Source organism: Thunnus thynnus, chromosome 17 (assembly GCF_963924715.1).
Source record: "Thunnus thynnus chromosome 17, fThuThy2.1, whole genome shotgun sequence".
NCBI classification, from domain to species: Eukaryota; Metazoa; Chordata; class Actinopteri; order Scombriformes; family Scombridae; genus Thunnus; species Thunnus thynnus.
Window position 1 is genome coordinate 25,278,208 of NC_089533.1, and position 22,628 is coordinate 25,300,835.

At 38.6% G+C, this 22,628-nt stretch overlaps 1 protein-coding gene across 2 annotated transcripts in view; it reads right to left on the minus strand.

Moving 5' to 3' along the window:
* The window catches only part of LOC137168080 (vesicle-fusing ATPase), a 44,708-nt gene that overhangs the window by 7,813 nt on the left and 14,267 nt on the right, over positions 1–22,628 (minus strand). For both annotated transcript variants that reach the window (XM_067570530.1, XM_067570531.1), the window contains exons 2-15: positions 9,890–9,975; positions 8,493–8,592; positions 8,348–8,387; positions 7,162–7,328; positions 6,935–7,045; positions 5,514–5,589; positions 4,736–4,891; positions 3,896–4,095; positions 3,641–3,806; positions 3,104–3,178; positions 1,812–1,999; positions 984–1,079; positions 718–874; positions 140–273 (exon numbers count right to left, since the gene is read on the minus strand). In XM_067570530.1, the coding sequence (XP_067426631.1) occupies positions 140–273; positions 718–874; positions 984–1,079; positions 1,812–1,999; positions 3,104–3,178; positions 3,641–3,806; positions 3,896–4,095; positions 4,736–4,891; positions 5,514–5,589; positions 6,935–7,045; positions 7,162–7,328; positions 8,348–8,387; positions 8,493–8,592; positions 9,890–9,975 (1,752 nt within the window). The remainder of the gene's footprint in view (positions 1–139; positions 274–717; positions 875–983; positions 1,080–1,811; positions 2,000–3,103; positions 3,179–3,640; positions 3,807–3,895; positions 4,096–4,735; positions 4,892–5,513; positions 5,590–6,934; positions 7,046–7,161; positions 7,329–8,347; positions 8,388–8,492; positions 8,593–9,889; positions 9,976–22,628) is intronic.

A 22,628-nucleotide genomic window follows, 5' to 3' on the forward strand; every position in this document is an offset into this window, starting at 1 on the left:
GGATGCAGTCAGAGGCATAAAGGGAAGGAGCAATTACACAGATCAAACAGTTCCATAAGCCATTGCTCTAAATGTAAATGTGCCATTAGACTTGTTTGCTTACACGCTGTGAGGGTTAAAACACAGCAGCAGCACTTACCTTTTTGATTGCCTGGCACTTAGAGATCTCTGAGTTTCCAATCATCTTGTCTGGAGAGCAGATCTTAATGAAGGGGAACTGCGAGTCCTCTGCAATCTTAGCTGCCAAGGCTGTCTTTCCACTGTGGGGTGGACCTGGAGATGTGTGTGTTGAGAGGAGGCATACAATTTATTGTCTGCATATGTTTGTAGCTATTCACTGGGGTAATAGCTGGGGTGTGTCATGAAGTACAACTGAGCTCCTTTTTCTCTGTTTGAATGCCTTTTATTTGATGCAGTTTTTCTTCTTTTGAATGCAATTGGATGCTTCATTTTATTATATTGATCTCACTTTTCAGGTTTATTTTGGAATATCACACACCCTCCAGAGGTCTAGGGAAACGAAAGAAAATCAATGCCATCTCTGGGATGTGTATATTCCTCTGCACGAATACACCAGAATATATTTTATAACCTGTTTCTCTAAATGGTGGATTTTATTGGTTTTTAATGACACACCACCCTGTTTTATCATTTACAACTTTTTTGAGCCAAACAGCAGCTGCACATGTATGTTTGCATGTGTTTTGGATTTCTTACCCTCCAATAACACAGCCACCAGTGGTGTGCGATCACTGTTCTTGGTCTGCTGCACCAGTAGCTCCCCGTCATCCAGGACATGGGTGACCGGGTCACCCCATTTGATGATGCCGTTCATGATGTAGCTCGAGTAATCCTCCTGGTTTGTGCCAAATGCCTGGGAAAAGCAAGAGAACGTGTTAGGGGCTGTGTTGATTTTTCATATTACATGGTTATACTGTATTCTGCAGTCAGGAGCATGGATTTCAATAAGACCTGGTACATACAGGTTTAATATCATTGTTGAGGGATCCCATGAAGTCATCTCTGGTGACCTGCAGCTTCTCTGCCCTCTCCATGTCCACCTCAACTGTAGATGTGGCCTGGAAAAGAATACATACCAGCATTAAAACAAACTCAAGCTATGGTGTAATAATGTACTTGCAACATCTTAACTGTGTGTGGCCTGCGAGGGAAATATACTCATTCATATCTATAAAATTAAAGTGTTAAAATACTCTCAGTTTAGTTTCACATTTGTCATGATATACCATATATAAGAATTATGTTTTTATTATGTATTAGTATAGAAAAATGTTCTGATAGTATAGAACAAAAGGTAGTGAGTTAACAAAATAACCTTAACCCATTTACCAGCCTTTTCTGGAACTTTCAACTACATCTCATGTCCTTCATTAGGGATCTGTTGTCATAGAGACTGTGCAAAATCTGCTTGCGGATGAAGGCTGTGAGATGTTACTGAAAGCTCCACTAAAAGTACATGTTTATTTAAGATTATTTGCCAACAATTCTCAGGGTCAAGAATAACCTTTTATCCTAAAAAAAAAAGCTTATTTTCATGGCTTTTGTCACTTGTGTTGTTTTGCTTTTGCTTATGGAATTCATATATTTTGAAGTTTTGCCACCAGGGTTCCCATTATGCTTATGCTTGTAACAGAATCAGTGAAATTCCTGTGGACTGTTTTGTAGCCTGTGTTTGTTTACATTTTGCTGAATCTACACCAAGAAAAGTCATGCTGTCAGCCTATTGCAAATAGCTAATGTAACTACCCATCACTAATGCAAGCTTTGCGTATTTGTGACTGCCAAGTGACCTTGATGTGTCGGTTCATGGCAGTGGACTGCGCGGCCCTGACCAGCCCCTCCAGCTCAGCACCACTGTAGTTCTTGGTCTCAGCTGCCAGTTCATTGATGTTGACGTCAGTAGCGAGCAGGTTGAAGCTTCGCATCTTGTTGGTGTGGATGGTCAAGATCTGGACGCGACCCTTCTCATCAGGGAGACCTGGAGGTTAGACAATGGGGTAGACACAATGCAGGACTTTTACTTTAATAAAGTTACTTCACAACATGGCACTACTAACGTCACCAAAACGATTGTACTTTTTCCAATCAATCGTTGGTACACAGGTGACTGCAGGCCAAACTACATAGTGAAAACTGGCATGTTTGTGTTGCTGCCTCATCATCAGTCATTTAAAATGTGAATTAACATGTTTCACAAAGCAGAACTTTGATTTAATGAAATCACATTATAAAACTTGCATGGACGTGCTGACTGGCAGTGTTTCGGAATGTCAAACAGTAATGTTACACATCTTACTTTAGTTTATTTAACTTAGTTCACAGAAGAGCTGTTAAAGTTAAATATCAGCTGAATTGAAAAGTCTCTAGGAGTCATACAAAGTCAGATGTTATGATTTACGTTATGATTGATATGTTTGTTTTTTTAAATTTATTTTTGGAGCAACAGGCCCTCAGAGCAGTGGGATGTTGTTTTCGGGATAACAGGCTGTCGCACTATGGACTTTTGGTCCAATGGGCCATTTTTCATAACTACTGGGGTTTTGGAATAATGAGCCTTTGGACCAATGGCCAGTCCCCAACTAAACTAGCTCTACAGTGCAATACAATAACAATGCTGTTTCTTCATGTAAATGGACGTAATGGACCATGAACTGGTGAGGATGCTGACCTTTTACCAGCTTTAGCCTCAGTCTTTAAAACAAGTCAGCTGGCAACGTTAAAAAGTCAGCTGGAAACGTTTGCAACCAATGAGGCGAACATTACATGGAGCTTATTTAGCTAACTAGCCACAGCTGATAAAATCTGCCAGCTAACTCAACATGTGTTGGTTAGAAATAAGCCTGCTTTAGTCTACCTCTATCTCTGAAAATAATCCCGTGTTTTAAAAATGACTAAGAATTTCGAGTGGTTAATCAGCCACCACAGCATTTAAAAGTGATGGATAGGCATGAGGAATTCTGGAAACTCTTTACTTTAATGTTAAGTTGACAGAAGAAAGAACAGTGTTGGAAAGAGGGGGAGTTAGAGAGAGACAGGGAGAGAGAGAGAGAGAGAGAGAGAGAGAGAGTCTTATAACACTTACCAATTTCCATTTTGACCTCAAACCTGCCAGGCCTCATGAGAGCATCATCTATCAGGTCAGGCCTGTTGGTCATACCTGGACAGAAAAAGAAAAAGACAGAAGATGGATGGAATGACAGGAAGGAGGGAGGACAGAATTATGTGAATAATGCAGCCTGATATTATAATGCAGCCTTCTGTATGAAACACATTTATAGGTATTTGTTACAGTGATGTCTGTGTAGATGTGTACGATGACAGAAGAAACTGAACTTAGTAAAAGGTGTTCATATCACATGTATTCAAATAAATTATTTCATATATACCTCAATATGACAATCATTCCTGTAGCTGAAATTGGTATTTCATATTTCTGAGACAAACAGCACAAATACAATAGACTAGAATATTTGAGTAGTATTTTATGGTTTTGCCTAATAGCTAAATTCATAATTAAAGGAAAAACCAACATAAGGGACAGAAGAAAATGTCAGAACGATATAAAGATAAACAACATAAAGGTGGTGGTATGAGAAGGATCTGCTCTGATGCTGCTTACCGATGACCAGGATGTTGTTAAGTTGCTCCACACCGTCAATCTTAGACAGGAGCTGGTTGACCACGGTGTCGTGCACGCCCGTGCTGCTGGCGCCCGTGCCTCTCTGCTTGCAGATGGCATCCAGCTCATCAAAGATGATGATATGAAGGCCACTGTTGGCTCCCAGCTGGAGACAGGTTGAGTTTAAAATGATAAATCCTGTTTTGTTTTTTTAAAAATTGAACATAAAGACAAGTTCAACTGAGCATGACTCACCCTCTTCTGCTCCTCCTCGGCCTCGGCGAACAGTTTGCGGATGTTGGCCTCAGACTCTCCCACGTACTTGTTGAGGATCTCTGGGCCGTTGACAATCTTTGGCTCACGGGCGTTGAGCATCTTACCAATCTGTCTGGCCATCAGTGTTTTACCACAGCCTGGAGGTCCAAACAGCAGGATACCCTTCACGTGCTTACAACCTGGAACAGAGAAAAGAGCGAGGGATGACAAACAACAAAGGAAGAAGTCGAAGGAATAAGCGGACGTAAGGAGATGTGAAAGAAAAAAGATGATTGTGTTTATGAGGGGCAATATAAGATAGTTTTATGTACTCAAAGCCGGGGGGAAAAGAAACCAGGCTGATAAAATGATTCATAAAACCGAAGAAAAAACATTATTGTCTGTGTGATGTAATAAGTGTGTATGGCTGTGTGTGTGGATGAGAGAGAAAGAGATGTTGTACTGTGACTAATGCTGTTTCCTCCACTGTATTGCTGTATATTACATTTTGTTACCTCAGGGAATACACAATATTTGATCCATAGAAGTAAATACAGTTTTTACTATAATTACATTCACTTGTTGGTTGAAAAAAGTTAATTTACAGTAAATCCCAAGAGCTTGAGGATTAGAGTAGTATAAGTACCTGCATTGCCATTATATATTCTATATATTATAAATAGGGTCAAATAGTCTCATAAGTAGGAAATGAGAGGATGGTGGGAACAGAGTAAGAGAGAGTAAGATATAGCAAAAAAATGCCCTAAAAACTGAAGTAATCTGGTTTGGTAAACATATAAAAAATGACAGGGAAAATTGAGGATAGAGGGAGTTTCTCACCCATCTGCTCCACAATGTCTGTGGGGAAGACTCGGGAAGCAAAGGCTCTGCGGAAAATATCGGAGAATTCCTTGTCCAGACCTCCAATTCCCATCTTCTCAAAGTTCCAGTCTGGGTTGATGATTGTCTGTCGTGCTTCCTTGGTCTTTGCCTTACCTGTAAAGTATAGAAGGGAACTACTTAGCCAGAACAATGTCAGACATACTGTATATTTGAAAGAAGGTGAGGAGAATGTAAACAATTGTAAATAGTTCTGACGTTCATAGGGTTTTTTTTCTGTTTGTAAGACATGTTTCTATCTAGAAAGAATTTGTCATTGTCAAAGGAGGAAAGCTGGAAAGGAAACTGTGTTGCAAGTCAAGTCAGAGACAGAAAAAAGGAGAGTATTAAGAAACCTAATGATGAATTAAAAAACAAAATAAAAGCCAAGTTTGGTCTATAAGTCTTTCTAGCGTTTGCCTCAGCAAACAGAGGAGTGGAACATGATGCACTTGTGAGGAAAAACACAAAAACAAGTAATGTGCTCTTGCTGCCATCTTGTGGAGGGGATAGGTAGGTGTGAGGGATGATCCGCTAAAAAAAAAAAAAAGACCCATAATTCCCTGCTATGCCACAGGTACAGGGTAATAAAATCATTCCAAGCAAAAGTACTTCTGACTATATTTACTCCCTTGATTTAATGACTTATTTTTCTTCTCTTAGGGCTGCTCCAGGTGTAAGGTGCTGTGATGCTGTAGAGTTTTGGGAAATATAATAAATATAAAAATAATGAACGTACCGACTAGTGTGAGGGATGAACTCTCTGCCTTCTCAAAAATCACCTGGCTGTTGCCGATCATCAGTCCGATATCAATCTTTCAGAGAAAACAAGAGTTGCAATCAGGCTGAATTCCATGCAGAGAAGGGACATATTTACACTTAGGCTACAGTACAAGGTAGCCATGATGTCAGAACATAGTATTAATTGTAAGATGCAAGATATCTTTTCATAACACATTTGGTGATCACTGTGGCCACTCTGCACTCCATGACCCAGAGATCAATCAAATATTTCTGCAAATACAAGGCCATTTTTTTCGTGGATTTCCTGATGATATGGGAATACTGTATCTCCCTGCGTTTTCTTCTCTGAGGAAAATCATTTTGAATGTCAATATACAGCAGTCCCTAAGGACAAAACATATACAAGACCAAAAATGTAGACATTAAACAAATGCAAAGGCAGAATTTAATATTTGCTTCCTTTTTGGATTTAAGGTGCATTTCTCTTGAAGTTTGTGTTTTCACTGTTGTATATATTGTGGTAATTGCTGGTTTTGGAGCACATCTTTTCAATGTTTGTGCTTTTGCTCTCGTAGGCATTTTGCCCTTAGGGGCCAGCATATTAATGAGCATAAATAAATAATGTTCATAAATGCAATAAATTAGGGGGGAGGACACTCTATATTGCAGTGACACTGGTTGTCAGATGTGTTTATATACTATATAGAGATCAACATGATCCTCAAATGTGATATCAATTATTCACAAGAAGCCATTAAGCAGCAACAGTATACTGTACATATATACAGTTCAACTATGTATTCCACTGTAATATGCTAAATGCCACTGTCCCCTAATTTATTATGAACAACGCCCGCCTGCGCCATAAATCCAGATGCTAGCCGGACCATTACATTTCTCAAAAGCAATTCAATTTCAAGCGGACTCTCTATTAGGTATTAATTAGAGTTTTATTATGGAGAGGTAACTATATGCTAGTCCAGTTTACAGGTTACAGAGCTACACTGGACTGAAGATCAGCTGCCTCTCTCTCTGCTTTTCTATAAAACATAAGGCTTATAAACCGGAGGGAACAGAGCAGGGGAGTAACAAAGTTCAAGAGCAATTAACAAAATCCCACAGTAAATCACACTGAGAACCCATCAAAGCTGAAAGGGATCACTAACAGTACGAGCTTCCAGGAGAAGCTTGACAACATTGTTGTTCACTATTTTTATCCAACAGAGATCCTCATTTAGAGGAGCTTACAAAGAGATAACCCCATAATAGACAATATTGTGAGATAAACCCACAATAAGACAAGATAAATAACTCACTTCAACAAAGCTTGAACTGGTGACACTGTGAACTTTTGGCTTTACTGGTTTTGATGATAAATCTCAATATAAACCATGTGCTCTGTGTGTGGTGAGGTACCTTCTGCTGTTTCTTTCCAGAGGCCGGTTCTCCTTTGAGGATGCTGGCATCCATTGCCTCGATATCCTTTACCACCAAACCAAACAGCTTGTCGCAAAAACTGAACACTAACTGAGAGACGGAGAGAACCAAGAGGATGATTAAAAAACCAACAGAGCACAAACTCCATGTCTCTATATTTGTATGTGTGTGTGAGAATAGATATTTGAAGGCATGTGAATATAAACCTGCTGGGTGACAGAGAAGGCCTGGTTGTTGAACTGTTGGATGAACTCTGCAGCCATCTTGTCTGAGTCGTAGGGAGAGGAGTCGGTACTCTTCTTCTGCAGGAAGTCAATTTCAATTGTCATGGCACCGATGCACTGCTTGGACTTGTCAAAGTTGTAGTTGGACACTGAGGGGACAGACAGGGTTGAATTGATCTCTTACAATAACAAAAGCATTCTTCAGAAGTTATTTATAGTGTATTTTCAGAGTGAAATGGGCAGACCTAAATCTAACACCAATAGTAGTAAATGTGAATCAGTGATTGACGGTTTACTAAACCCTGCCCCCCTCTAGTAAGAGTGATGGTTTTTATTTCATGCCTTTCCAAAACCAAGAACACAAGAGCAAACATATATGGAATGGCTTCAAGAGTTTATCTGCTCTAATTTTTTGCTGCATTCATTAGCATGGCTACCTAGCTTACTACCTACAGTCTCCTTTCACTGTACTTCCAAAGCCAAGAGTTAGCATATCATTACCTACAGTGACTACATTTGTGGGGTTCCAGATAACATCAAAAATTGCCAGTTTCATGACTAGCATATAGTATTTTCCCACTGTGTGGCAGCTGCTTTTGGATGCTGTCTGAGTTTAAGCTAACGTCAGTGGCTCTTTATTGGATTTGGGGAAGTTTACACACCACCAACCCCAGCCAGTGTTACCCGAGATAGCATTACGAACAAGTATGTAAACTAGTAGCACATAGCCAAACAGGATTATGTTAGAACAAAATAACAGTCTAATCTTATCTGACATAGGCTAATACTAGGACCAGCGCTTTACACAGCAAAAATGATGCTGTTTATCTTCTACATGCATCATCAACTGGTGAGGATGGAGGACTTTTTACCTGCAGTTTTAGCCTCATTCTTAAAGTACAATATCTTGTAGCCATCAAGTGTATATTTAAGATCATTTTACAGAGTCCTGCTTTTGAGAAATGTAGAAATTGCTAAGAAGAGTTGCTAAGAATTTCCAATTTTGAGTAGCAAATCAGCCACCATTGTACACTGCATATGTGCCCTGCAAGAACAGAAAGCTTTACAGGCGTAACAACAGTAACTAAGGGGATGGTCCTTAGTGAACGGTCAATTACAGTTGTATTGTTAACCCTCAGATGCAGCAGTCAAACAGGGGATATTATACCTTCCACCTCCTGGCCAATGGAGAGACCAGCCCATTTTCGCTATAAGAGAGATAAAGGAGAGAGAGAGATGAGGAACACTGAGCATCGAGTCAACAACTAGTAATTAACAATGTATGTGTACAGTATGTGCTTGTGTGTGTGTACCTGCGGCAGGCTGAAGGCAATGCTTCCAGGTGCCACTGTGTGGTGGGTCTTCACTGTAAACACAAACTTGTGGTTGGGTGTGGTCTTCACAGTCACATGTCTGTAGAGATAGAAGAGTATTTAATACATTCATCTAAATGTTCATGTTAACTTGTAAGATAGTTACAATAGAAGACTATGAATTGATGCACATACTTATTAGGAGAAAATTTTCAATAATCACTTTGGTGTGCTATTTAAAAATTCCATATTGACCTTTGCCAAACTGAAAAAGCATGCCAAGCATACTATTAACAGCAGCACCACTAGTTGGTGACACTGACAGATAACAAGTCTGCAGTTGCCATGGCACTAAAAATGTATCAAAGGCCTATCAGGTGTAAAACAGGTGTGCTTTTTCCTTCTCTTGTATTGCATTACATTTCATCACTGCAATGGGTGAGTATTCAAAACCTAATACCTACAATTTACCAAATTCTTACAGGTCTGTCATGCTGCAGAGTACTGACTGAGGAAGCTTCAGTTTCACAGTGTCTCAAAACTGTCTGACAGGGTCAAAATAATGGAGACACTAAAAAAATAACACAGAGACTACTGAGAACCCCTCCAAGGTGGCATCAATACACCAAACTTGTGCTGTGTAATTTTATGGTTGAATGTGTAAAATCAGAATTTCTGTTTGACCAACATGGACAATAACCCTTGATTCTCAGTCAAAGCATGGTGGGCTTAACACCTCCCAAAACACTGACATAACTTAATCATCCTTGAGATTTTTAGAATATTAAACCCCATTTTTGGTACTATCAGTGGTCTGCATTTTTTCTGCAACAGACATTTGATGTGTTACCATTCAGTAATTATCTCATATTATAGTTTGTATTCATGGTTAGTGGTGGAGTCTGGCTTAAAGATACAAGGGACACAGGAAATGATGATTGCATGGGGTCCAATCAAAAAATGGTAATTTTTAATAACAACAAACATTAGCAACAACAAACAACATATTTTACTGTTTCGTCTGGAGGACTTGTTGGATTGAAAATGTCCCTTTTATTTAAGTTTTCCCATTGGTGAAGAAGAAGTCTTTCTGCTTATACTTAAAAAACTTGACATGGTCCTTGGTGATTCAAGCTTAAAACATGGTGTATTTTTAAATACAAATTCCTGCTTAATTATCATCATTATGTATCTAGCAAAATAACTGTGATAATCACTCACTGCAAATCATGCAGCCTCGTATCAGATTATTGACTCTGACCTTCTGGATGAATGATGGGTGTAAAGGTGGGTGGATGGATGGGCGTTTGGATAGATGAGAAAATTATTGGAGATTTTCCCAGGAGTGTGCCTGCATTGACAAACGCAATGATGAACAGGTGATAATGACTACTCACTGTCCTGACTGCAGATCCTTCTCGCTCACCACGGCACAATTAGTCAGCGACAGCTCATCTGTCGGACATCGCGCTGCTTGCATGGTCTGCGAAGAGGAAGACAGAGAAGAAGGGGGTAGAAAAGATATGGAGAGGTTGAGATTTTTATTTCCCGAAAGATCCCTTTTTTTTTTTTTGTTTCAGTCTTTATTCATCAAAAGAACGCTGACTGAGGATGCAAAACACCATATGCACCATATGCATAAACCTTTATTTATTTTTTAAAATATTTTAAGCAAAATATTATCTGAACATCCTAACATGGTATAAACAGGACTGAATTCCACTGAGGTGCTAAAGTCCATTAAATTATTATATATTTCTACTGATGCATTATTGGTTTCCTTACATGATTTTGGAGCATAATTCACACCAGACTAACACTAAGATCTAACCTGATGTAAGATCTAGTTAGCAAAACGGATGAATCATACTGCAGGAACGGTGATGAAGTTTTCCCCTTGATTCTATAATTAGAAAATGGTGTGTTGCAGTATGTGTGGAAACGGTTCTCACAAATTTACAGTGGATTTTTCATATTTACAACTAGAGCAGAAGAAGCTGGCACCCCTGGCGTAAACTCCAAATAATGTCTTTGCATTAGCACTGAAAGAAAAGACAATATTGTTAAATATCAGGACAATTTGTTTGGTTAATCATAAAGCATCTGGAGCCTGCCAAACAGGTGGTGAGCAGCTTCTGGAAAAATGTAACCAGCAATGTCTGAGGAGAAAATGAATCACTTTATCAGATCCCAATTCGAGTTAAGAATCAATACTGGCAACCTTTCGGTGTTACCAAAGGAGGTGATAAAGCAAGGATGTGGTATGGCTGATAGCCTTATGAGCACTGTCATCACCAGATGGTCAGAGATAGAATCATTGGATGTTTAAAACTAGAAAAAGCATAAAAAACTGTACGGCTTTATCTGTCTCAGGCTGGAGATAAAGGACATACAGCAGGAGAGGAGCAGGAGTCCCTGCCTCTGTATAATCTGTACACTGTGTTTTGCTTTTACTTTCCATTACAACATTCGACAATGTCATTTGAGTCTGTAATTTATTTTCTTTCAGGAATCTCCTGAATTTAAAGCTATGGTAAGACAGGTTTTAACAGTCCTCAGGTTGTGTTAAATATCTGCCAGCTTTCTGTATCAAAATGGAAATTAGTCTGTGCTGTGAGCTGTGAGGTATGAATTATTCAATGCAGTTCATTCACTTCTCCACTGTCAGACTCATGTAAGCCAAAGACACATCGACATGTTCTCATCTCGACTCAAATTGAAAAGCCTTTGCAAAACAAACATCTCTGCAGCAGAAAAGAAATGTACAAAACGTAAAATCGGCCGCAGATAGAGAAATTCCAATGCACATCACTGCCCCCTGTGCACATGAAGTGGTAACCATGGTAACTGCATTAAGCAAGCCGGCAGAGCCTCTGACGATAAATCAGGCTTTACTGCTGGCTGATTTGTCACAGGCTTGAAACGGCACTGTCCCTCAAAGGCGGCAAAGGTTGATCTGCCACAAATTGTTTTAAGTCATTTGTTCCTGCGAGGCTTTACAGCAAATACATCAGAGCTGCATACAACCATATAGCAGTTTGCCCACATACACTGGTGACACTAACTCCCTTAAAGAGCTATACCTGTATGTCACCTCGAAAAATATATTGACTGAGGTTCAGTGGTGACTTTGTATATAAGCGTTGTTTTAAAAGCTTTGGAAAAGGCTAAAAATAAAAATACAAATTTTGTCAATTTTAAAAGAAGTGGGGAAAAAGCAACATAACTACAGAAATTTAGCATGAGATTTAAAAAGGACAACAGTGCAGGATTTGTGTAGAGGAGGATTTTTGAATGTGGAGGAATGTGAGCGTGAGTGTGTAAAAGTTTCTTGTAATTTATGCCTTTGCCTTTAATTCATACCAAGTTTTTGGAACAGCAGCTGTATGTGAACAACTGAGAGTCAGGTAAGACTCATGTAACTCGCTGTGATGGTACCAACTTTCCTTGTAATCACTGTGTTTTTGTACAATATGTGTAATTGATAACAAGCTGGCATACAGACAAAGTTTCACCACTGACAAAGCAAAACTGCAGCCTCAGCAGCAATTTAACTTCAGCATCAGTGTGATCTTGTGCCAAAACAGCATAAAATGCAATGCTGTTAAGTATTATTAAATGTCATGCCCCCCATTAGAAGAGTAACTATCTATTTCATGGGCCAAAGTCCAGATACAGATTACAAGAAATATCTAGTCTAACCTCCTCTCCAAATTCCTGCCAAATCCATTCATAAATCACTAGAGATTCTTTGCCAAAAGTACTAGCAGACAAATCATGACCTCATTGTTGACTACAACATTGCTTTTTCTATCCTTTTTAAAGCCACCATAATTAATTTTAAAGTATATCATGTACTGTATATAATATTGCAAAAAGTCACAAGTAAGCAGACAAAAATCAAATGATCACTGCATCCTGAGGTATTAAGTTCAGTTTGACAGAAGGAGATACAGGAGGATATAGGGAAAGCCAGATGAGAGATAAAGGTAGAAAGATTGTATAATATTTTGTACCATAACTGTGTATTGATACTGTGTATACGAAGATGAGAAGACAGCAGACATAGAGAGGAACTGGGAAAGTATGGAGAAAAACAAACTGGTGGAAAATACTGCAGTGCTGGCATCATGCCCACATCACCTGCTCCCCTGTAGTCTAGCCAGACAGAGGTAAAACACAGCAAGACTAGTGTGTCAAAAAAGCCTTAAAGGGGCCTTTCACTCAAAATAAATTATGTTTTTATTTGCCCAAAGGGGATTTCATCATGCTCACTGAATAGATATTTAATTCTAATGTATAGATTTGCACCGTTCAATGTACTTATACCAAACATGTTGAACAGCAGGGCTGAAATACCACAAGTACCTTACAATCAAATATAACACCATCACCACAAAATACACCTTCAAAAACTGAACCTCTACAATTTATTATTGCTGAAATGTCAAACCCATGTCCATTTAAATTATTTCAATCCAAGGTACTATATCCTGTGAATGTGTTAGCAAACAGTTGCATATTTACACATCCAGCAGACAGAGCAGCATTAGCATTCATTTAGAGTTGTGTTTCTGGAGACTTGATAAATGTACAATAATCACAGTATTTTAGTGCTTTTAGTTCTGTTTTGGAAAAGGAAATATCTGGCTCTTTAAATGCTCCTGTACTGCCAGCTAGCTGCTAACTTTGTCAGCTGTTTGGTGCTGGGCAGATAGCATACAGTTGGTTTATCTGAGCTGCAGTTAATGAGAATACTGTGACCAAACTGTAAAGTTGTGGGTCATAAAACCAAAACAATGTGCTGAAAGATGCTAAAAAAGCCCCATAAAGCTGAGTGAAAGTGCTGATGTGGGTGGTTACCAGCCAATTAATCAAAAGTCCTCAGGAACACTTTAAAGATATCAGAGTGGTAATTCAGAACACGGCAATCCTGAATTACCATATGGATATTATTCTAACCAGTCAAACTGCAGTTGTACTGTACGTATTAAAGATGCGTATGTCATTTTTTTTTGCTAGTATACAGGACATCAATGCTTAATCACTGGGACTTGTTAGCTCCTTGCATGTGTCAGGACAACAGGCAATTCACACATTTCTTGAGCAAGTGTCAATCACACAAGGTGAAGAGCTCCTTGTGAAGCTACAGGTATCTTCAGTATTTTAAATGTTCACAGTGTAATTATAACTCATTAACATTTGCTTGCAAATATCTCAGAAATAATCATGAGCAGTAAAGCAAGACCATTTTCTGTTGAATAGGCATAAACTGGGGAATGAAAAACCAATTCCCCTTGTTGATCAGAGTACAAACAGGATACATGATGCAAAACATTTTGTGATAATGGAGATGGGTAATATTGCTTTCAGCAGGGAGAGCAAATTAGCAAGAAAAAAGAAAAAAAAAGAAAAGAGATATGGATGATACAGAGGGCAGTAAATAGCAAAAGCATGAAATGCTTGGAATGCAAATACAAGATTGATATGGTTGTCTGCACACTCCATCTTATCTAGGCTACACTACAAAGCATCTGGGTAACCTAGAAACAGTGAATGACAGTGAATGTCAAGCTTTATAACATGGTTTATTTAAAAGCCAAAGCAATAACAATTAAATCTGTCTTTCGGGTGTGGAGGAATTATTTGAGGAATTCTGCCCTATATATATATATATATTGAGAAATATAGTTATTGAAAGCCATATTGAATGTTTTTCTCTAATGTAGGTGATGGTAGCCCTTTCTACCCATCTACACCAACAAAGCACCCTCATGTATATTCAAACACACAGTGTCAAGCTTAAAACCTGGGATGTGTTAGGCACTCATTTTAGGTGGTTTTTGCAAGTGTAATATGTTCTCACATTTCCTCATACAGAAATTGTCCTTTGGCAAAATAATCGTGACTCAAGGGTCCAATTACTAGTTTTTTCTGGGACTTTCTACTGCATCTCAATGCCATCATACTGTATGTGCAGGGAGTAGGCTCAAGTGTCATCATGTAGCCTAATTGTAGAGTGAGTGGATGGCTGGAGAAGGATCCATCCGTCACCCAAGGCCATCTATTATGCAATTGAAGTTCCATACTTAAATCATGTGACTGAGCCAAATCCATTCACTGATAAAAAGCAGCAGAAAACTCTACAGTAGTAAGTGGAAAGCGAAAGTGAAAGCAAGTGGACTTTTAAATTAAAATTATTTTACCATACTACTAGCTCCAAGGTTAAGAATGAACTTTCATGCTCAAGACGTTGTCTTCCTTATTTAATGGACTCACGTCCTTGCCAATCCCTCTTGACTTACTTTGCAGCTTGCATGTAAGTATGTAAGAAGCCATGGGATAATATATGCAAAACATGAATGATTACAGTAATCACAGAACCTCAGCTTAGATTTAGTTGTAATGAATTCCAATGATGAGATGATTTCATGGCAGAAAAAATAGCATTAAAATGTCAATATAAACTTCTGACAATCTGACAATTTCTGTAACTTTCTGAAACACTCAATTCACACAGCGATTGGCCGGTTTTGTGGAGGTGAAAAAGTAAGCAGCACTTCTCCTTCAAGTTCTCTTTTTCAATAAAAAAATCAACTACTTTGTATTTTTTTGTGTGTACATTTTGTTTATACGAGTGCAACACTATGAATACATTCCAGGTGAGACTGATTGAAAGTGCTTCAAGTTATCCCCATATTTAAACAAATATTGCATCTCGCTCCTCTCTATGATGGCAGGCTTTGCCTTCCAACATGGTAAGACAGCACAGACACTAGTTCTTTGCAAGCATAACTCTTGGTCTTGTCACATTTTACGCTTTTTGCACATGTTTCAAGGCCTGCCATTTGTACTTTCATGGTCAGAATGGTTTTATGGTAGCTCGCTTTTTGGCTAGACTGATGAACACGCTTCTGGTTCGTTCTTTGGTCTGAAAACCTAGCACAGTTTATTGATTGACTCTGATAGCTGACTCGCTATCATATCTGATCATGTGATGTGTCATAATCATAGAGGCAGAAAAATGTTGGCAAGACAAAGAGTGTGAATTGTGAAGTGGATGGAAAAATGACACATATTGGACTGCTGAGAGGCGGCTTATGCTGCAGGAGTGGATGGAGAAATTTCTGTGAACGTTTTGATACTTTTTTTTTCCATGAAAGCCTTTTGAAAGAGCAAACCCTTACAGCCATAAACAGCATGATTAACATGCATAAACAGCATGATTAGCATGAACTCTTGGAATCCCAGCCTTCATTTCACATTCAGGATCTTCCAGCAAAACCTGGCTAATGCGCTATAATACCAAACTACCTCACTGCGTTAAATCTGACTACCTTCAGACTACCTGCCACCTGAATCAAAATGGGAAGCTCCTAATGGAGCAAATCCATTTTGTTCTGGGCTTCAGAGATTAAGAGCTCTGTGCAAGTTGCAGTACAACAGGGGAGTTGATTAATGGACCTAACGAGTTGGCATGAGTGAGTCAGCATGTGGCACCTGCTTGACATTGCAGCTCAGTCACTGGGTTGCAATGGCGCCAGACATTCTAGGGTTAACGCTATGTTTGCTTTGTCTCTTGAGGTGCTAGCCAGCTATCCAGCCTGCAGCGGGGGGCTGAAAGCAGTGATGCACTTCCTCTATACAACCACGTCTCCAGTCAGAGAGCCACAGACAGTTAGCACGCTATCGGGCGGAAATAGCAAATATATTCCACAAGACGAGGAAGATGGCAGCTCGTTTTGATAGTTTAACAGGTGTATATCCATACATACCTTGAAAAATATTACGACCTTGTGGGCGCCAGCGTAGGCAAGCAGAGAGGAAGGACAGAAGACAGCATTGAGACAGATGGGGACTTAGAGCAGCTGAGGGTGCGAAGCTGTGGTGGCTGAGGACAGGGTGCATTCAAGGTGCAGTCACATGTATGGAATCACTCATGCATGCCACACACACACACATATAAAGATATCACCTGGGAGGTGCATGCAGGCCAGAGTCAGGGTGTTTGCTGCTTGGATATGGAGGCAAACCCCTTTTTCAAGCACAAAACTAATCTTTGCCTTTCTTTTTGTAACACTTAACTTTGTGTTTTCTCTACAACTACAAAATTAACAGATTTTCTTGTCAAATTATACCCCAAATCTGCTAGTGGTGGGATGACAGGAGCCATATGCAGAGTGCCATGCCAAACATATGGTGTTATGTTTACAATATATGGCTGTATTCTCTTCCCCACAATTAAGACAAAGTGGCAACTGTCTTATTGTAGTAAGAGACATGGATACAGGAGAAAGGAATTGGATGATTTTGTTCTGCAATGGTTGAATGTTAGTTGTTAATGGATGAAAGGGGAAATATCAGCAAAGGGGAATAATGGAAACTTTCACTGTAACATGCCCTTGGGTGATTTAAATCACATGTTTCACTGAATCAATAAATCAGTCAATCATGGATAAATACTTTTGAAAATCAATTATTTGAGAAATTGAATTGAATTCTCTTTTGGTGTAGGAAGGGCAATGATTCACATCCATATTAGTCCTGTTATTGCTTTGTCTACTGTTGCTCTGTTAGGACTGGATCAGTTTGCATTAGCTGGCATGCTCAAACAGATAAGACATCACAAGTAGTGAGACAGTGTCAGAGGAAAATACAAACAAGTAGTCACGTTGACAGCAGTTGTCTTGCATGGATTCTCAGTTCATACTTCCTGCTCCAGTTTGTGAGCAGAGCTGTGTCTCCCTTTGCCTGCAGGATGCTCTGAGCTATACCTCTGACAGCTCTTTAAACTCATGAGGAACATCAGAAGCATACAACATAACATTTGGTATAACTTGAAGAAGAGTATGCTTGTAGGAGCAGGAAAAGATGGAAACCTTTGGTTTCGTCTTTAAGAATGGGTTGTATTTTAAAAGCTTGTTATATTATCTATTGTGTCAAATCTTCATTTAAAAAATAACTGTCAATAAATGTAGTGAACTAGAATGTACAATATTTCCCTCTGAAATGTGGTGGAGTGGAAGTATAAAGTAACATAAAATAAAGTACAGTATTGAGTAAATGTGCTTAGTTACTTTCCACCACTGCCCCCTAGTGGTCAAGAATTACATAATGCAGCTTTAACAAGTAGTTTATTAGATTTTCAAACCCTAAGACTTTCAATATGTTTCCAGGCTACAATAAGTCACAGGCTAAGACTACAACTATGGGACAAGTGCAGATATTACCAACATAAAACACCCAGCGCTTCCTCAATTCCAGTAAGGCACACTGGTCAAAAACAAAGCTGGTTTATGCTTATTATAGTTATGCATTTGGCAATTATATTTAATGTAGCTTTTTCCCCACAAAGTATTTGTTGGTGAGATGATGCAAATCAAAATTTATTAACATTATTATGCATTCCATATTTGTGGATCCTGACAGATAATGTAACAGATGTAACAGACTGGGTACACTCAGTGCTCTATGCTCATTATACTCTTTCAATGCAAGTAAACATGTGTGTACTCATCTAAAGATGATATATTGCATCATCCCTGTATTTCAATATAATATGCCTCATGTTAACAGCTAATTAGTGTATTTCCATGGCTATTGTTATGACAAATGGTGAACATTATCCAACTGATCATGAACAGTTATTGTGTTAAGCCAAAAGTAATAATCTGCAGTGTGGCAGGAGAATGGACCCATTTAACAGCAGACATTTTGACTTGTCAGAGCAGGAAAAGCACAGGTGGAATTAATAACATTCATCATGGCTGCATTACAATTAGGTGAGCCAGTCTCAGCGCTCTGGTATTGTTACTGCTCACTCACTGACATGACTTACCGGGACAACTAATGGAATGGATCCATCATTAACCTGCAGGATTCCTGCTTTGATGAGTCAACATGTCTATTGTAAAAAGGCTCCACAATTGCTGATAAGTGTTGGCTGTTTTTAAGCAAATACATTTAATTTGAGCGTTCCTTGTCCCTCATATTGTATGTTTTTGAAGCAATGTCTACTCACAACCTGTTGTCTATCAATTGTGAGCAGTTTAAACAAAGACCGATAGGCCTGAGGAGTTTCCAGTAATTCATTACAGAAAACAAAGATTAGATGGTAAATCAGTAAAATAACAGCAGCTAGCAAAGTCCAGCAGAAATATGTTTTTTTTATTACTTATATCCTATGTTGTTAATCATCATGCAGCTCCTCAAATTTATCCTTTGACCCCATGGGGCATTCTGCCCCCCAGGTTGGGAACCACTTTTCTAGAGCATATTTCATGGTAAGAAAAATATTATTAGTCAAAGTTATTTACTGGACAAATATAAGTTGTAAATAAATGGCTAAAATATTTCCAGAACCTTGTGTCATTAAGATGGTCCTTCCTTCTTTCTGTCTGTCCAACAAACTGTTTTTCTTATTTCCTTCCTTCCTTCCTTTCCTATTTTATAGACGTATTTACAGAAGGCTCTTGCCATTTTAGAAATGATAATAAGTGGACTCTTTGATTTAAGAAAATACAGCTTCTGTCTGTCTGGATTGCTGCTATGAGAACATCTGTTGTACAAGGAGATCCTTTGAGTTGCTGTTGGCTTCTTTTATTTCTTTCAAAGCTGCTCTTGTGTAGCAGTCTCTCTATATTTGCACACACACACACACACACACACACACACACACACACACACACACACACACACACACACACACACACACACACACAAAATTATCTCTCATCACCTCTCTGTTCAATTTCATCTGTTGTTTTCAAGTACTCAATGTTCCCTCCACCTCTTGTCTGTATAAAAAAAAATCTATCTAAGGGCTTTCTGTGAAATGACTGCAGTTCACGGTGTCGTCCTCATTTACTCAGTTATTGCCTTCATTTCAGCAAACATCATTATTTCCAGCGAAAAATTCTCTGGTGGCTCATTTTTAATAAGGACATGTTATTATTCAGACGCTTTTTTTTCAATTCCAATAATCGATTTGTCTCGCTCCCATGAGCCTGTAACAGCCCCTCTGCTGTATGAGCTCCTGTTTCTTCAATATTTTATTCAAGAGGTATTTCCTCTGTTTTGGTAGTGACCTGCAGGCAGATAACGAAGTAGTCACTCCCTGCATCTCCACTCGCTCTCTCTAAATATTCCTCTATTCCAAGTGTCCCATTAAATTATTCATCCTGCTGTGCCTCAGGAGAGAGTATCCAGTCAGATGTCTGCAATCGATGGGTAATGAAGCCGCTGCTGCATCAGAGCTGAGGGTTTAAGATAGTGATACAGTGGATAGCATGCTATCTGTTGTTCCCTACTGAGTTTGACTAGAAAAAGAATCCTAAAGACGTCCTCAGTTTGGATTTTCTTCTCTTATGGAATAGTCCACCAACATCCTCTGAGCCTCTTACATAACTTTTCATACCCTTATGTCTGATCTCTCGCTGAGATTAAAGCTGCACTAATCAATATTTTATCTGGACAATGGATCACATGTCTATGTGTAATGTAAAAGGGTCTCATAGTGATGAACACGAAGAAAACTACAACCATCTCCAAAGTTTCCCTCAGCTCTATGGAGCTTTTTAGCATCTTTCATTGTTTTGGTTTTAGGGCCTCCACCTTTACTGTTTCCTCCAAAGTGTAAAATAAGCAACAAAATAAGTTGTTTGTAAGTGTCCTTTAGAACAACACATAGAACTTTTTTCTGATCTGACACCCCTGTCAACAACATCATTCTTCTTTCCACCAAAACTATTATAAATCACTGTTGAAAAAGAAATATGTTTTTCAATGCTGTGATTAAGGTTTGGTTAGGTTTAGGGAAAACTCATGGTTTGAGTTAAAATAAGTAACTTTAGGGAAAAACTGTGGTTTGAGTAAAATTACTACCATTACCACATGGTTAAGGTTAGGGAAGGATCATGCTCATCAGTAGGAAACAGGAAATGAAAAGTGATCCCCTTTGTTAAAGTCCAACATTCTGTTGATCCAACTCATAATTACTATGGTTGCACAGCAGGCAAACAAAGGTATCAAATAACTGTAGAACATAGTGGAGCATTTAGCTGCTTCAGAGCCAGATGTTTCCCTCAGGAGTTGAAGAGCTAACCAGAGATAAAAGGAGAGTGAATATTGGACTTGAGTTCATCAGATCACTGTGAACACAACTAAAAGTTAGTGTTGCTTTGTATCTGCTGGATGTGCAAACAGACATTACTGAAACATGATTTTTAGCTTCCCAGAATGGACAAGAGATTAATTATTTATTATTTTAATTTTAATACAGTAAATGTGAACATAAGGAAGTAGTTTTTGTCCATTTCTAGAAAAACACAAAAATATATGCATATAAAATACATTTACCTCATATGTGATTGACTGCAGGTCAGATGAATTGATGCTGTTATTATGTATAAGTTGAATGATATTAAACAATCTAATGAATGTGTTTTTACACAGGGTCAGGGTGGAATACTCCGGCAGAATTTGATCACAAATGGGCCATAATGGGAAAAGTTGCATCCATAACACACGCATGATATACGATCGTTCAACCTTAATCACTTAAGCTAATGCTTCAAAGTCTTTTTACTTAGTTCGGCTTTGAGATGTTGCCACAGAATATCAGAAAAATCAATGTCAGAGAAATTTGTTGCATTTACTTCAATGAAATTAAATTTGAAACCATTGTAGCTTGATTTTTCCCTTCAAGGGAGTGGAATATGAGCCAAACTCATGCAGATAACTGTATTAGCTCTATGTGCAAGCCTGGAGTTATGTTTTGGAATTAATGCAATAATGTGTAAACACGAAAAGGCTACCATATTGATACTATTATTCACCAGTGCATGGTTGATATGAAAGCCAGGATACAATAAATGATAAGAAACACCGAAGATCAACTTCGAAGACTTCTTGGCACTTTGAGTTGAACACGCATTCAACATCTGCCATCAGCGCTGTCTGAGCACATTATGAAATTAATGAGCTGCCTATAGGAAAAAAACTCTCTTTCCCATTTAAGTAAATCACACTAAGTATCTTCCTGGCAGTCTTCAGCTGAAGATTATATTAAATCAAGAAGCTTTCCGTGCACACAGTGCAGTGATGTTGCTTCCCTGTCAATTTAAATTTGTTATAACCGAGTATCTGTTATTGAGCAGCTCTTCATCAAAGCTCACCAAAAAATTGTATTACAACATAATTTAACATACTCGGTACCTTGATAAGCATTGCTAAACATTAAAAAGGACACATGCAAAATAGCTATATAAATTGACATGGCTTATAAAGCAAAAATGTAACAGCATGAGCACATTAAATAATTATATTTAATGGGGGAATATGGTGGATATAACTGAGAGGAGGAGGGAAGATCACACTGGGTATGAACTAGATCCATCTCAGAAAGCTCACTCTGTTTCTATAAATATTTAAACTACTGTCAATTGTACACAAACTCACACACAAGCACAGAAATTGAGACCAGCTGCATGTACAGTTATTATACTCTGTTCGCCACCATTTCCAGAAACCTTTTTAATGCTTTATGTTTCCCTTATTACATAAAAGTCTGCTCCCATTAGCACATTGTTTTAATGATGCAGTAGAGCAGCACAGATGCAGAGTGGGGTTAACATGGGCTCAAGCCCACTTTAAAAGAGCACACCAAGGTTTTGAGAAATTTGGCAGAAATTTTCCAGTTGCAAAACTGTCAGTCTGTCAGTGAAGACTAGCTCAAGCAGCTAGAGTTGAGAGTGTTATTTAAAGATCATTAGAAATCAGCAGATGCACTTCAAAACCTGACTTATTTAAAAAGGGAAAAGGGCACCTGCTGTTTATGCTGACCTAAACAGACATTTTCTGCTGCAAGAAAACAGCGAGGTTAACAATAGAGACTGGCAAACTCAAATCTTTTATATGACTTTGGATGGCAGAATCTAAAAATGGAATCCAAAAAGGTATTGACACTTGCATGCTGTCGGAAGTGGATAAATGGTTGCTTACGCCAGAACAGACACACAGATTTTGATATTTACCTGTTTCTAGCACACTTTTGTAGTTAATGGTGATCATAACACTATGTAGACGTCATCAACATCAACATTAACACCAATTTTGAATGTTCTAACACTCATTGTG